The 17,644-nt window shown below is 43.0% G+C and overlaps 1 protein-coding gene across 2 annotated transcripts in view; it reads right to left on the bottom strand.

The window, feature by feature from the left end:
• The window catches only part of Ttc27 (tetratricopeptide repeat domain 27), a 138,976-nt gene that overhangs the window by 73,851 nt on the left and 47,481 nt on the right, over positions 1 to 17,644 (bottom strand). The window contains exons 10-12 of one of the 2 annotated variants that reach the window (XM_052186371.1): positions 13,929 to 14,042; positions 6,784 to 6,879; positions 3,538 to 3,660 (exon numbers count right to left, since the gene is read on the bottom strand). In XM_052186371.1, coding sequence (XP_052042331.1) covers positions 3,538 to 3,660; positions 6,784 to 6,879; positions 13,929 to 14,042 — 333 coding nt within the window. The remainder of the gene's footprint in view (positions 1 to 3,537; positions 3,661 to 6,783; positions 6,880 to 13,928; positions 14,043 to 17,644) is intronic. The other variant, XM_052186372.1, reaches the window with a different exon arrangement.

Raw genomic sequence — 17,644 nt, 5'->3', positions numbered from 1 at the left:
TGAATCCATTTTCAATTCTTTGTTGATATTTACTGTACATTGAAGTGGAAAATTCTGATTCCTTGTTAGAAATTTTGGGTTTCTTGCCTAGCAGACACAGGTGAGAGGATGTTTTGCTGAAGCAGACACAGGTGAGAGGATGTTTTGCTGAAGCAGACACGTGAAAGGACCATGATGATTAGAAAGAATATAAACACTCCCCAGACAATTCGACAAAGCTCTTGCATTGGTTCGCCTTGCCCCACTTTTCTGGTCTTCAAGATGACACTCTTGCACTGGCTCACCTTGCACCGCATTACTGTTCTTCGATTGCCATGACTTTGTAGAGAGTAACTCGCCAAAGAGCTCGTGATATTCCAGCAGCTTCTTGCTGCTTCTGCAGACTCGTGCTGATTCAGAAGAGCCTTACAGTATCCTCTGGATCAAGCCGCCACTTGATCCAGAATTCTAATACAGACACTAATTCGTGTTTGGTATTTGCTGATTGGACTGGACTGCCCCTACTGATTCGTGTTTGAGGTTTTGGACAGGACTGCTGATATTCTGACAACAAAGACTGGCATCTTCCACAAAGAACTACTTCTAAACAGGTCCACAACCCCTATTTCCGGATTAGCCTTTCTTCTACCTCTGGCAGGTGGTTATAAGGGAGGTTGAAGCATTTAAGAACCCTAATTAAAGTAGGTTATGAAAAACCCGAGCCTACATTACACGTAGGCATGCGTAGGCATGAGGAGGTCAAAGGACAACTTTACGGCACTGGCTCTCTCCCACAGCTTACCTGGGTTCAAGGATGGAACCCACACTGCCAGGTTTGCATGGTGGTTCTGTTGTTTGCATCCCTCCTCTCCTCCCTGTCCCTCCCTTCTCCCTCACCTCCCCCATCCACTCCTTTTCTCTTCAGAAAAGAGCAGGCCTTCCATGGATATCAACGGGCCATGGCTCATTAAGTTGCAGTAAGACTAGACACCTCCTCCAGGTTGGACAAGGCAGGCAACAGAATCAAGACAGTTCCTGCTCCTTCTGTCGGGAGTCCTACGAGAAGACCAAACTATCACAACTACACCTAAGTGCAGGGGCCTAGGACAGTCCCATGCAGGTTCCCTCTTAGAGGGTCAGTCTCTGGGAGCTAATATGGACCTAGGTTAGGTTCCATGGGTGTTCTTGTGATATCCTTGACCCCTCTGGTCCCTTCAACTTTTCCTCCCCCTCTTCTGCAGGACTCCCCAAGCTCTGCCTAATGTTTGGCTGTGGATCTCTGCATCTGTTTCCATCAGTTCCTGGTAAAGCTGCAGAGCCAGTATGTCAGTGCCATCTAACTTGTTTTATCTGCAATATTGAAAAATATGAAGGAGACCATGAATCTCCTGGTGGCACTGTTGGTTCCACCCTATACTGGACAACTCAAAGAATTTCACTACCATTGACCAATTCATGAAAGACATACAACTGTCACAGTTTAATTTTTTTTTAAAGAATTATTTATTTTATGTATATAAGTACACTGTGGCTGTCTTCAGACATACCAAGAGAGGTCATCAGATTCCATTACAGATAATTATGAGCCACCATGTGGTTGCTCAGAATTAAACTCAGGACCTCTGGAAGAGCAGTCAGTGCTCTTAACTGCTGAGCCATCTCTCCAGCCCTGTCATAGTTGTTATAATATACATACTTGGGAAGACAGATAGATATATATATAAAAACTTGTGGCACCACAGAGTGCTGGCAAGTGGAAGACACCCAGTGGCCCGCCCAACAGAGTCTGGGTCAGTGGCCCTGCTGCAGCAGGCATCTGTGTCTATGTCCATGGCCCATTTGCCACCAAAGGCAATGTGGACATCCCTGGTCTGGGCTGCTGCTTGGGACTCTGTTGATGTCCAAGGCCTGTGCAGCGTCGGCCCCACCCCTTGCTAGCACTTGGGAGAAGTGGCCCCTGAACCTCACCTGCTCAGCACAGTGGAGCTGGCCCTGGTGGCAGGGGACTGGGTGAGCCCTCCCCAAGGGCATGAGGGCAGGAGAGCTGGCCCTACTCCACAGCTGCAGTACTGGGAGAGCTAACTGGGCTGATTCTGGAGAACTGGACTTGATGGTGTGGGTACAGTAGGGCTGGTGGACTGACCAACCCCACTTCTACCCAAGCCCAGATTCAGGGCTTTGAGTTGGTCCGCCCCAACATCTACCCCATCTGTGAACTGTTGGTCCTGAGCAGAACAAAAGCGGCAGGATCCCCATGACACAGGGCAACAACGGGATATCCAAGAAGAGTGAGGGTCCAGTACTAACACTAACAGCATAGCAGAAGCCAGAGGCCTCGAACCAGACTCTTGCAATGAACATTTGCAAGTAAAGATGTTTGGATAAAAGGACATACTGTGTGACATACTGAAACTACTATGGTGAGATGTTTTGCTGTTTGTTTGGTTTTGTTTTAGGGAAGTGTTTTTGTTTTCTTTGGGGGGCAGGTTGTGAGGGAAGAGGCCAGATACAAAGGGACAGGGAGATGAATGGGACTGGACTGCATGATGTGAAATTCAAAAAGAACCAACAGAAAGTTAGAGAGAGAGGAAAACAACAACAACAACAACAAACAAACAAACAAAAAGAGAAACCCATGTACTTGAACCCATTTCTCACTTTCATAACAATGAAAAAGGTAAAAGAGAGAATAAAAATCAACTTGATTTTACTCTGTGATCTGCTCTATTTAGTCGCATAAAGTGCAATTAGAGTCACAAGCGGGGCCTGCAGCACGGCCTCAGCAGTTAAAAGCACATCTGCTGTGGCAGAGGACCTCCGTTCAGTTCCCAGCACCCACAGAGGCAGCGACTCACAACCATCTGTTACTCCAGCTCCAGACCATCTGATACCCACTCTGGCCTCTGTGGGCATGAAACACACATATGGTGCATACACACATATATAGGCAAGACACCCATGCACATAAAGTAAAAATAGTTTTAATAACATATGATTTCAATGTGTTCAGTTTTATGACCACTCACAACGCAGAGACACAAGTCTTAAAATATGGTTCACTTATAAAGAGAAGAAACAACAGATTAATAACAGATGCAAATATTATAGCATCTTCTCTCTTAACTCAATTTAAGAGTGGAATTAAATATGTATCACACACTTAATAATGCTTCTGCCTCAGCAGGGGTCACACAGACTCAAGACTCCTAGATAATCCCCCTCATGTCTGCAGCCTCTAAACATCAGGTACCCCAAAGATAATTAAAATAAATTCCCCATATTTTACTTCAAAGCTGTGCTATAGAAGAATCAATAGGAAAACTAATCAAAATGTGCAGTGCCTTCAAAGTTTTTATTATTCTTTCTTAAATGCCAAATAGCATATCAACTCCAGGCTGCTTTTCTATTTTATGAACACAGAAAATATGCTGCACAACATAAATCAGAGAAAACACTAAAACGTCTTAAACAAGGAATGTATAAGCAAATGCTATGAGAAGGGTCTTTCTAAAGAGCATCAGGCCCTCACCACCACAGGCATGGCCCTCAGTCACCTACCTTCCCATGCTGCCCCGCCCTCTCATAGCAGATGACCACGTCCTCCCACATCTCCAGCTTCTCAAATATCTGCAGGGCCGAGGTGGTGCATCCCAACTCAAACAGCAAACCTGCAAGCTGGCGCTGGAAACACAGGAGAGAGTCATCACTTTCCTTGCTGTGAAGCAAATCCCTTTGACCTTCCAGCATCTCCAACCTGCCTTTTAAAGGGCCATGTATTGTAATACATATATGTCCTATGGAACTCAACCTCTGCTACCTAGGAATTCGTAAGAACCACATGTATTACTTCAGTAAGCTTTTCTATAGGGAATGAAATACTAAAAACAAAATAGAAACTGACCAAAATACTCACTACATCTAATTTTTAACCCAGAACTCAGAAAACCACACCAATTATTTCCTTCTTATCGAAAGATTCTGTCAATGAGAACCTCTGACTTATAAAGGTCATGTCGATAAGTCAGTGTTAAAGCTCCATGGACACAATACAGACAGCATGAAGCTCTTTGTGACAAGAGGGCATCTCTGGCTGTCCCCAGCACTCCTGGTTATTCTAGACACATTCTAATGATCTAGTCACATAAGGTCACAGTTCCCGACAGATCACAATGAGCAGCTAGGGTCAGTAAAATCCAACAATCAAGAGACTGTGTTTTAAGTGGCCCTCCTACAGGCATGGACCACATATTAGGTGACATAAAGGAGATGATGCTGGTGAGTAAGTGACACTGTGTTGTTTTCTCTTTTGACGATCTTTTTACGGCTCTTTGAAAATTCAGGTCACATTCAAGAATTAAGAAAATAATGGAAGTTTAGGCATGAGGCACGCACCTTTAATCTCAATAGGGGAGGCAGACACTGGTGGATCTCTGTGTGTTGAAGGCCAACCTGCTCTATACAGTGAGTTCCAGGATAGCCAGCGATATGTATTGAGACTTTGTGGACAGGGCTTAACAGTATTTCTGTATACTACAAATACAGGAGCATTTGGCAATCCCAGGGCGTTGACTAAGATACAATCTGCGGCTCATGCAGGAGCCCTTCAGTGTGGTTAACTCAAAAGTGAAGGGGCCCAGGATGACACGGTTGGCCAGGCGGAGGCTTTGCTTCTCCCACTTATCCTTCCAATAACACATAAAGATACAGCTAACTACTGCGGTGAAAGCACAAAGGGCCTTTTAATTTAATGGAAAATGACCTACATTTTATCAACTGCCTAAGGACTGTAAAACCATAGCTTCTGAAGGAGACGGACAATTATCTAAATTCTATGTTGACAGCATGCAGGTTTCCTAACTGTCTATACAGAAACAGCTACACAGCTGGAGAGTGGGCTCAGGCTCATAACCAAAGAGCAGAAGCTACACACTCAACAGACATGTTTTCTTATAACAATAGCTCAGAATCTCACCTGCTCACCAACCACCAACCACACAGGACAAACACTTTATTAATGCGCAGACTGGGATCATGTACACCAAAGGTTTCAACTGTTAACTCCTCCTAGATGAAAACTCCTGAGAGTTAGAGCAAACTTTTTACTACCTGTGTTTTGTTCAATATATAAGGTGGCTTCCGACGGTAATAATAAACTAACCTACTGTAAGATTCTAGGGAGTCTCATGACAGGGCTTCTGGGCCACTGCACAGCAGACAGCTTCTCTAATCGACAGGTCTACTGTGTATTTAATACAAGTGATAGATGGGAAAGCTGGTTACAACGGCAAGGCACGAAATCATCTAGAAACCTCTAACTAACATGATTTAATCTGTAGCATAGTGCCTCATCTATAAAATCTGGGACAGTTTATAAAATCAGTGTGACAAAATGAAGTACTGTGGAAACTACAGAACAACATGTATGAACCTTTCAAAGTGTGCCGTCAATCCCAGCACTTGGAAGGCAGGCAGAACTCAGAGTTTCAGGATTGCCGGCTACATAGTAAGACTCAGTGTTAAATGTGTGTGTGTGGGGGGGGGGGGGGCTCGGTGTGTGTGTGTGTGTGTGTGTGTGTGTGTGTGTGTGTGTGTGTGTATGTGTGAGGGGGGTATGGGAGGAGTTGGGGGGGGGCGAGGGAAAGAAAAAGTAAAGTATACTAAATATCAAAATACCAGGAGCCAGTCCCTGGACAAAGGTCATCACTCTGGGGCTCATAAAGTTAGGAAACAGTTACGGGGAGCATCTCTATAATCCAGGAGAAGCATGGGGCAAGGGGCTGCACACCAGCTCAGTGTGGCTTTAGGAGCACACCAGCCCAGTCACCCTTGCACCTGGGGAGGAGAACAGTCATGCATATCTCAAAACATAATGTGCCAAACAGATGCTTTGATTTTGTTTTGGGTTTTGTTTTTGTTTTTTGGAAACAACATTGTTTAAAGGCTCAAAGGTTTGTTGTTTGGTATAAAGCCCTTAAAGATATTTAAATATAAAATGTTGGGGCTCAAGAGATGGTTCTGCAATTAAGAATACTTCCCACTCTTCCAAGGTCAGAGTTCAGTTCTCAGACTCATGGCAATACGTCAATGACTCACAACCACCTGCAACTCCAGTTCCAGGACACTGTCTTCTGTCCTCCATGGTCACCTGCACACAGAGCATGTACATGTATGCTCGCACACATACACTCACATACACAAACACTCACAAACTCAAACCCATACTCTCAATCTCATATAACCACACACACGTACACTCACACACTCATAATAAAAAATAAATAAATCTTTAAAAAGCTAATATAAAATGTCCTTTTGGAAATAAAAGCAGGCAGACAAATCTCCTGAGAGTCCAAAGCCATTCTGTCCTTAGCTAATGCACTGTCTCTTTCCTTAGCACTCTCTCTCTCTCTCCCTCACTCTCTCCTTAGCTAACTCTCTCTCCTTGGCTACCCTCTCCTCCTCTCTCACTCCCCCCCCCTCCTTCCTCCCATTTTCTCTCTCTGGACACCTACCTATACTCACATCTACATTACAACCTTCTCTTAATAAACTCCAACTCATGAGAAGGAAAAACTATCTTAATTTCTAGGATTCTATCCACTAACAATTTAAAACCATTCCAAAACATTTATAAATGTATTACCATTTTAATCAAAACAGCAATCTAAAACAATTGCAATCCCCAGTAACTGCTTTTATTAATTTCACTGAAAATTTTATAAATTCAAAAATACATTTAAGCCATCTCTTTCTGATATATTTTCTTTTCTAATTTAGGGTATTTTTCCTCAAAGACAAAAGTACCTGAACAGCCCAGTGAGGGGGTACTTGACAACAATAGAAAATCTTCAGGCGTTCCAGTACAGATGTGGTTTTATCTTCAAACTGGTCTGCAAGAGCCTAAAAATAGAAATAAGAATCATAATCTGTATGCATATTTTTAATGTAAACAAGTTCTTATTATAAAGTTATTCAAATGCACATATAAATAACAAAGAATTCAAGCCATTCTGTCAAGGTCAGAGATGTATGAAGTTTCTTTTAAGTATTTTAAAACTTGAAATTTAATCAATATACCTATAAACATGAAAATTTAAATACCACCAGGAAAATTTTTATTTTTAACTAAAATTTTTTAACTAAAATTTCTTATAATAAATCTTTCAAAGAACTAGCATTATTACTAACAAAATTCATTTTCTCAAAGAAAATTGTACTCTATTGTATTTATCTCCAACATAATGGCATTTTGACAATGTCACTCTCCAACGTCAATGACAGAGTGACTAGATGAACAATCTGGGTTTTTTCTCCTCAGGAATTAAGTAATGAGAAAAGACAGGTCTGTCCAATTACAAAGAAGTACTTTCATTCTTCAGCAAGAGACGTAAGGGTGGGCATCCGTTCACACAAGACCATCTGTGTGCTGCAGTGGGCAGCTGCAAGCTGTGTAACTGACGAATTCCTATGACGTCCTGAAATTCCCAACCTGGTAATGAAAAGCAGCTCCCACAGACTACATCAAGCAGCAGATGAGATGACCAAGATGCTCTTTGGAAGCAGGAAGCCAGGCTAAGTGAAGAGTCAAAAGCTGGCACCATAAGTAACCAAGTGCCTGGCCATCAAAAGCTCACACACAAAATGTCACCTTGAATACATAGTTTGAATCCTAGACAAACACATGGACAGCAGCTCCATGAACACAGTCATCATTAGTTTGTACTCCACAGGCTTTTTCTAGAATCAGACCTTCTTTTGGGGACTGGGGGAAGACACCTCAAGACAGGGTTTCTCCGTGTAACCCTGATGTCCTGGAACTCACGCTGTATACAAGGCTGGCCTCGAACTCAGAGATCCTCTATCTCTACCTCCTGAGTGCTGGGATTAAAGGCATGTACAACTCCTCACATCTTGGTATCAGACTTTCAAATATGAATTACTGTGACTTTTTTTCCCACGACAATCAAGTTATTAGTAACATATCCATTTTTTTTTATTGAGACAGGGTTTCTCTGTACACAGCTACCCTGGCTACCCTAAAACTTGTTCTGTAGACCAGACTGGCCTTGAAGTCATGTGATCCACCTGCCTCTGCCTCTGAGGAGCAGGACTAAAGGCGTGTGTCCCATACTGGACTTCACATATCTGTCTTATTGTTCTGACGCTAACACACAAAGCTGTTTGAAGACAGCAGAACACCGTGGGACAGCACTGGCACACATCAGCATATGGAAGGACTGCTGTGTTATACTTGTGTCTTCTTTCAAGTTGTTTATATTTTTCACAAAATTAAATTTAAAATTTAAAAATATATTTAAGAATCAATAATGAGCCTCCTCAAAAGAAAGATAAGAACAGGAATCTAAAAACTCCTGACAAAACCCTGCAGTGATTTGATGTGAACTGTCCCCCGAGGCTGATGTGTTTGAGCACTTGGCCCCGCCCCTGCTGTGGTGTACAATATGGGGAGGGTGCAGGACCTTTAGGCCAAGAGTGCTAGCAGGCAGCACAACAGGAGACAAAGAGCAATCCCTTTAGCTGCCTCTGTCGGGTATTTATTGGAGATGATAAGCACAGCAAGTGCGGCAGAGCCGAGCACAGGCCAGTTCCAAAGTGGCACAGCAGCTCCCAAACTGTGGCTCTCTGCAGCCCGCCAGGGAGGACATCCACTCGTGACTTCCGTGTCTCACAGAAGGAGTTCGCGTGTCAGAACAAATGCAGTAGTACACATCACTTCTTGGACAGCCCTAGATTCTATTCAATCAAAGTCAGTCAGAACAAATTGAGACATAACCACACTCCTCAACTATCTTGGACAAAGCTTCCTGGCCTTGCTTCATAGAAACTTAATAGCAAAAAGGTTGCATGCCTTTACCCAGGCTGTTTCACTGAGGGGTGGAGGGAGGTGGGGAGGAAAGGAGGCAGGAAAGCAAAAAGCAGCACGTCTGGCTGAAGACATATGGTCACAATACATAGATAAAGACCGCAGAATTCCCTCATGTCAAAGGAAAGGTTTGTTTTTAAACAAACATACCACTTTTTCAAAAAGGAAAAAATAAATAGCTTTTACTTAATAAACCTAAAATCTAAAAATAGCATATACAAGTTACCAAGTCCTAATTACAACAAAATCAATGTTGTTTGATGATATGATGAGGTGCCATGAACTACTCCGTAAGCAGTTCACGATTTAGTAATAATCAATGTTTTGTGCATTCAGATACTTCTGGATGACCTACAGGTATCTATATGTCTGATGTACTTGATGCTCTCTGAAGCAGCAAAGACTACCAAATAGAGTAGAGTTGACTCTCTAGCACAGTGTTTCTCAACTTCCTACCCTAACTTCTTCATGTTGTGGTGACCCCCAAAGATAAAATTATTGTTGCTGTTACTTCACAACTGTAATGTTGCTGCCTGTTATGAACATAACGTAAAGACCTGAGATACGACCCCTGCACAGGTTGAGAACCACTCATGTGAGCTCCCTGTAAGAGCTGAACTGGCTCCACTTGTAATAAGGATTAATTTGGCACATAAGTACTTTTCCCCAGCACAGAATAGACTTTTTGCTATCTTAAGCCTGACAATCGCCTAAGTAACGTTTAGCTACCACTAAAACTAAGAACATTAAACTACAGACAGAGGAGTGGAGGCACTCTGCTAGCCCCTCCACTGAGTTCCAAGTACTTGTTTTTTGATCTGCTTATTTACTAACACATCCTAACAAAATCCTGCCATTGTTTGAAATGAAATGGCTCCTCCAATGGCTCATGTGTTTGCACACTTAATCTCCAGCTTGTGGTATTATATGGGGTGGGTATAGAGTCTCTGAGCCAAGGGCTCTGGCTGGCAACAGTGAGTCACTAGATTTTTCAGAGCAAGCTAATTTTTAGCAAGTTCTGAGATAATTCTGCCATATTCAAATAAACTGGAATCCTCACAGGCACAGTCAATAGGAAAAGCAGGGCTGACATTACCAATGACCCCACAAAGAAAGGATCATTTAACCTCAGGACAGTCACCTATGAAAGGATTTCTTGCCCCTTCAGCACACCTACAAGGAAGGCTTTCTCATGAAAGCTTTGGTAGTTTTGTGGTTGTTTTAAATCTCTCTTAATTTCTGTGGCTTTATTTATTGTTTTACCTTTCATGGATACCACTTGTGTGCCCCCTGCCTGCAGAGTTCAGAGGCATCCGATTCCATGGAAATGGGGTTACAGAGGGTTGTGAGCCACCACGTGGGTGCAAGGAATCGCAGCAGTTGTCTCCCCACAACCCATAAGTAACCCAGCAGATCTCAAACTTCCCAACATCCTCCTGTCAGCCTTCCCAAATACTGGGCTATAGATAAACACCATTTTACCTGTTTATCTTCAATTTGAACACTTCCTTTTAAGGGCATTTCTCCTAAACTCCTCTAAAAGCAAAGTAGTTGTATAGATGGAGTCCCAGCCACCCACCAATAAGAACAATGTCACATCTCCAGGAGCTGCAGTCCTGTGGGTCACAGTGAGTGAAGCTGCAGAAGCCAAGGTGTGTCTCCTCCTTTTGGTGCTGTTTTCAGTAAAGAATTTCCCAGAAAGGCCTACAGAAGATCAAGACTAAAACTTAAAGTCAGCACAGAGGATGATTTAGTACATAAGGCAATTCTGCACAAGGTCTGGTCTGATTTAAACTTCGTGTGCTTGCATCTGAGTGTATGGGCACACATCTTCAAAGGAGCAGAGCTGACCCAAAGGGCTTTCCCTGTCACTGAAAACAATCCATTCTCACCAGAAGGATATCAAAGTGTCTGGACTTTCTTAAGAGCCAATAGAGACTAGGTGATAATCTAAAAGGTCTGATTGATCACATGCCAGATCACCTTTGATTTGATTTGCTGTGCAATCTTTGTAAATATCCGTATATGCAGAATAGAACTTATTTTTAAAATTTAAAAGAATGTACTTAACCAAACAGATCAACAGTCAGGTGGAACAGCTTACAAATTGAGCAGTGAGTTACAAATTGAGCAATCAAGTAGACTGCCACTTCAGACTCCCAAGGAAAATAAAAGTCTCTGTGGGAAGGAGAATTAGAACTAAAATCTACCAAGTTCCAACAGCATCCCTACACTAAGCCACTATTATATAATAATTACAGAATGGCATCTGTGAGAAATAGAAAGCCAGGTAAAAATCCCAGGACTACTGAGCAGATGAGTGACAGGACTTCCTCTAAGCCCTGTATCATCTCTACTTGGACAATGACCAGACTGCAAAATGAAAAGCAGCTACTTGCTGGTGGAACACTGAAAACTGCATGTGACCATTCAAATCCAATAACACAGAAATCAGGAGCCACCAGTCAGTGAGTGACTTGCTCCACTGCTGTTGTTAATAGGAGCTGGAACAGCTAGAGCTCCCTTCATGCTTCCACAGTGAAGGCACACCAACAGAGGAACTTGGGGAGGCTGGGGGGCCACACTGGTACCCACTTTCTGAGCCACACCTTGGGTCAAGCACTCTTAAAACTTCTGACTTCAAGTCTCCTTGAATTTTTGAGAGACTGTAAAGGAATTTTGTTTTCATGTGCTAAAATCACCACATTAAGTTGTGGAGCAAGATTGAGGACTCAGGCATGAACACCTATAACTACAACCATCCAATACTTGACAAGATGCCAAAAAACAAACACTGGAGAAAAGGCAGCGTCTTCAACAAATGGTGATGGAGAAATGGACGTCTACATGAACAGTGAAATTAGCCTGTATCTATCATTTTGTACAAAAACTAACTCAAAATAGACCAGAGATCTAAATTATGAAACTTGGAACTGCTAGAGGAAAACAAAGGCATACCCTACAGGATATAGGTATAGGAAAGGATTTTCTGAATAGGACCCCATTAGCCCAGAATTGAGGTCAACAATTAACAAATGGGACCTCATAAAACTAAAATTCTTCTGCACCAATAAGAAGCAATCAGGTGAGTAAAGGAAACCCACAGAGAGAAACTCTGCCAGCTATCACCTGTCAGAGAATTAATACCCAGAATATGTAAAACAAAACAAAACAAAAACAAAAACCCAAAAACTTAAAAAAACAAATGACCTATTCAAAAACAAAAAAAAAAACAGGATCTGAATAAAGTTTTCAAAAGAAGAAACAAAAATAGGTAAGAAATATTCCCCCAAAAGTCTATTCTCATGAGGAAGAGAAAGCTGAATGATAGAGACAGCTATACTTTACTTTTTTAAAAAAGTAGAGTCTGACTCCTGTCTTAGTGCTCTATATAAAAGAGCGCACTTCCTGGGAGCTGGCTCACACTTTCAGAGGTCAGCCCACTAGTACCATGGCAGGAAGCAGGGCAGCATGCCTGCAGATGCAGAAGCAGCAGCTCACAACTACTTCATCTTGTTCTGAAGGCAGAGGGAGAGACTCTGGGCTTGACCTGGGTTTTGAAACATCAAAGTTCACTCCCAGTGACATATTTGCTCCAATAAAGCCATGCCTCTTAATCCTTCTAATCATTTCAAATAATGCCATTCCTCGGAGACTAAACATTCAAATATATGAGCCTATGAGAGTCATTCTTCTACAAACCACCAGAGCTACTGACAACTGCGATTCCACTTTAATATACTCAGCTAAAACTCACAGCATTACAGTGAACAGGACATGCATAAGTACTGTTTTGATCCTCACCTACTCTTACTCTCTTAACCTGAACAGGCAACAATAATTACAGAACTTGGCCTAGAAGATTTCATGGGGTGGATGGTTTTTAACAGCTTGTCCTGAGTCTGTAATTCATTCTCTCTCTCTCTCTCTCTCTCTCTCTCTCTCTCTCTCTCTCTCTCTCTCTTTCCCTCTTGTGGCTTTTAGAATCTTTGGTTATTTACCTTCATATATGATACTACATTTTCTTCTTAATTTTGGCGTATGTCACTTAAAGGCGCACTATGATTTAGGACCTGTCATTGGAGCTCCCAATATAACTGCTTAAAACTAAGGTACGGCCCATACAAACTGTCAGTAACCGGCTAGACAAATGTGAGCAAGCTGCCCAACTACAGCACACCTGCATTCCTTCTAACAGGAATAGGACATGACTGAGCTTTTCCCTTCGAGCCCCTTCTAAACCCCCTCACTATCCCCTCAACTTTGACAGTTCATCATTTAGCACTACAGTGTTGGAAGGCCACCAATTTTCACAGAAATTAAAACATTTTTTATTAAAAAAAAAAACCATTGTTTTATATATACACTTGTTATTTTAAGTCATTTCCTTACTCTTGAGAGATGTAGTAATTTCAACAAACACCAAAGCACAACACTGTGAATCAGAGGATCTGGCAAGAGTTCAGAGCATGAGCTAAGAGGCTCAACAAAAGCAGCAAATCAGACAGAGCCCAGCCCCATCCTGTCACATGAGCGGGATAATTTCCAAAACCTGGGAGCTGGGGAAAGAAGATTTTCTCCTGAAGTACTGCCCTACAGAGGCAGAAATGACCACGCTAACACTGTTCCTCAAGTACACACACACCTCTCTTGGTAAGGTGGCACAGTATGAGAAGACAGGGAGGTAAGACAGACCCTGCAGCAGTGACATCACTGGCCTTTTCGCCCTATTCCCCACTCAGAGCATGTTCTCAGTCTTTCACAGACGGACTACCCAAGGCCCAAGCTGGGCGTGGAAGGAGGAGGATCCGGAGTTCACTCTTGGCCGCACCCTGAGTTTGAGGCCAGCATGGACACATGACAAGATATGGGATTACAGAGGTTAACTGCTAAGGTCACAAAGCTACAAACGAAAGTGACAAAGCTCTGCTTTGTGGTCAAATTCTGAAACCTGGATAACCTAAATAACAGCAAAATGTGAGTGGAATACAGGCCGTCCTGTTCATGCAAGTGCCACAAGTAAACTCGAGTTCCAGCAACAGAGGGAGGAGTGCCACCACGGTACCTGGGTCTGCCGCATTGCCCGCTCCACTCGCCGTGTGCTTCCTCTCTCAAGTTTTGTCCGGAGGATCAAGGCTGACGTCTGAATGGCCCAGAACTTTGGTTGTGAAAGTAAACACTGATGAAAGAAAGGAGAGGGCAGAGAAAAAAAGAGGTCAGCCAGAAAGGAAGCTCTCAGAGGTACCCACCCCCCAAAATCACAATGCAGCTAAATGCAGCAAAATGCAGATTTGACCCCCTAAGCAGACAAGCAGACAAAGAGTTCTTCTCTTTCAACTTATATATAGGACACTTTTAACTGTGGTTAGAGTAGGGGGTCCTGAATGTTAGAGGCCCTAACTTCGAACAAAATGCTTTCCAATGGGACATCTTAAGAAAAACTCACCTCCAATGAAAGCTAAAATGTGCACATACTGAAGCCTAACCCAGAGAAAGCCACGCCAGCCCTCAAACAGAACTCAGGCAGAAACTTTAAATAGAACCAGCAGTGCTAAAAACCCAAGGAAAAGTTTTAGGTAGTAAATGGAGGCTTCCTGGCATAACGGGCACACTTGACAATCTCTCAGACAGCGATGGGGAATGCACAGCTGTCCCTGGATGGTCGGGGACAGCAGCAACCATCACTAAAGCTCATTAGGAACAGGGGGGCTTCGCTATCTGAGAGCCAATGCTGTCTTTCTGCGCTGTGTGCTGGCTGCTCCCAGGCAAGCGCGTGCTCCTCTCTGGAAAGCACACGTGTGAAGGCCCCAGTCAGAGTTCAGTGAGTCATCCACAGTCCACCTGCTCGCCAGGGGCACCTGGGAAGCACTTACAACTTTAAAAGTAAATACATTTCCAAGAGGGGAAGGATCTGGGCATCTGTATTTTTTTTTTTAAGTACCCCATTGGTAATGCTTAAGCACAGCCAATTTTAACAACTATTAGGTTAAAATAACACATTTGTCTCTGGGCGAATTTATCCATAACTCACAATGTTCCTAAGTGACAACAAAGTCCTTAACTCCTCACTGTTCCTACCCAGCTCAATTCACCTACTTCCACCCCCCTCCTGCCACTGGCCGCTCACCACAAGTGGCTCTGCCTTTTATTTCCTTTCATATACATATATAAAGAAAACCCTAACTTTTTACACACGTCTGCTTTCCAGAGACGAGCACACGCTTGTCTCGGAGCAGCCAGCATACAGCATGGAAAGACGGCATCGGCTCTCAGATAGCGAAGGCCTCCTGTTTGTAATGGTTTCACCACAGTGCTTCCACACACATGTGCAGTTAGCTTATTCTCCTGGGTGCTGTCCCACTGCTCCCCGACTGCCCCAGCCTCCTCTAGTTGTCTCCCTCCCTCCCTTCCAAAGAGAGTCTCCATCTATGTCTCAGAGCATGGATTTCATCAGCCCTTCCCCCTCGCTAAAGATCTCGGCCTCCGTTCCCATAATTCCCTCTCATGGAGGCCGTGGCAGGAAATAGCAGGTGTAATTTAGCAATGGTGGTGTTCATAAAACTATAGCCCAGTCATCAGGTAGGAATTCATGTCTGGAACTGTAATCTAGCCAACTACATGTACCAAGAGAGGTCACAGACCATAGAAAACATACTAGTGCCATTTTCCTAAACCAATATAGCTTCTAGCCGTGCTCTAAAACATATCCTTACACTCACAGACAAGTGTAGCTACAGAGAATAAATGATCATGAAGAAAGCAGCCCCAACTGGGACATCTAAAACACCACCTGCCCCTATACCTAGGGCTCAGGGACTACAGTAAGAAAGGGGGCTTTAGAATTCTAAAAGCCATAGAACCAGGACACTAGCTAACTGTGAGTGTCTTCTCTGAGGGACAGGTTTATACCCACCAAATCTCAACAATGTGGAGCATTAGCACACCCTATGTAAGGAGCACAACAACCGAATGTCAATAAATGGGGAAGCTTCACAAGCAACCAGTCCAAAGTCTGACAGCAGCTCCCTCAAGAAAGACATCTGCCACTTTGAGACCTGACTTTTCTCATCTAAATGATGATAGGAGCTGATCTGAGAATGCTTTCAGCTATTTAAAAAAAAAAAAGGTATTTTTATAAAATTCCATTTGTTCTGTAGTAAATGACATATCAAAAGGTTCCAAATAGATTAAGCTCCTTTGGAAAGGGACCAGTTGGCCAAGTGCTGGCCTAGCATCCATGATGCTGGAGTTTGAGCTCCAGTACCACATAGACAAGGGGAAGCGCACACACCTCCGTAATCCTAGCACTTAGGAGGAAGCAGAAGGCTCAGGACTTCAAGGCCATTTTCAGCTACAGACCAAGTTCAAAGCCAGCCTGAGTTACATGAGACCCTTTATCTCAAAAACAAGTTCTTCCCTAAACTAGCCTGAGTCCCCCTACTTTTCCAGCCATGGCTTATGCACTTGTGAATAAATGGAATCAAAGACTAATATGTCATATTCATAAGGAGGGAAAATGGATGAAATTCAGCTGACTTTATGCTAACCTCAGTTCCAAAACCTCAGGAACATCTTGAACCCATGCTTCCCTATGCTGAACTTTAGTTACTTGTATCTTGAAGTTAAATTCAGTTACTTTAGATTTCATATTTCCTGACTATCTTTACTGTTCAATGGAGGTGGCAGGAAATAGCCGAGGAAATCTTGCTCAGGTGCCCAAAAGAAAAGACTCAGGCTGCGCATGGAGCCCAGTGGCTTATAACATAATGCTTGAGGCCGGGGACCTTCCTTGCTACTGAAACAAGTGCTCGTTATTAATGCAGTCCAGCTTATCATTTTTATGCTTGGAACTTTATTGGCCTGCTCAATTCCCCTAAGGTCTCCTATGTTTAACTTCTCTGGCTTTAATGTTTAGCCTTCTATTTTTATATAAGAGGTCTGTCTGAATTCATTTTTTTATGCAGCATGAACTGGGAGTTAGATCCCTGTTCTCCATATGAATATATAAATTATCAGGGCAGCTGACTGGAAAGTCTACTGCGCCGCACTACCTGTTCTGTAGAAATCTAGTGAGCCACATCCGAACAGCTCTCTTTAGAACCATCTGCCCCACTGGCAGCTTTCATCTATCTCCTGTGTCAGATAACTTAATTCAATGCTTCCCAGGCTTTCGAGCGCATAAAAAGGAGGGTGTGCTGGAACCTACACTCCTTGGCCTCAGTTTGGTTCAGGGTGGAGGCAGGAAGACTCCACACCTCAGGGCAGGCTGCTGGGCCTCCGGCTACCACTTAAGTGCTACACTCTCATAAGCACTGCCTCGGTCGGACTGCTTCACACGGTACAGGTCTTCCAGTTCTCTTCCTCACTGCCTTTGTCTTTCTATATGAACATCAGCTTTTTCAAAGGCCCCCTTAGGTCTACCACACACATTTGAAAAAACAAAATAGCAAAAACAGCAAAATGGAACTGCTGGAATTTTGTCAGGAACTACACTGACCAAAGCAGGCTGGTTTGGAGAGGCTGGAAATGTTAAATACTGAATCACCTATGAACAGATGTGCATCTCCTGGTATTCAGATCCCCATTAATTTCTCAAAATGTTCTGTAATTTTACTACTGAGATCTTATCAATATTTTAGTAAATATAATTTCTAGAAATATGATGGGTTTTGACACTATTACAAATAGCATCTTTTCATTTTACTTTTTTAAGTTATGGTAAAAAAAAAAATACACAGAACATAAAATTCATCACCAAACCAGCTTTATAACACACAGTTC

The sequence above is a fragment of the Apodemus sylvaticus genome, chromosome 6, assembly GCF_947179515.1.
Source record: "Apodemus sylvaticus chromosome 6, mApoSyl1.1, whole genome shotgun sequence".
In the NCBI taxonomy this organism is placed as follows: Eukaryota; Metazoa; Chordata; class Mammalia; order Rodentia; family Muridae; genus Apodemus; species Apodemus sylvaticus.
Note: the sequence above shows the minus strand (reverse complement) of the source record. Positions and strands in the feature narration are given on the sequence as shown.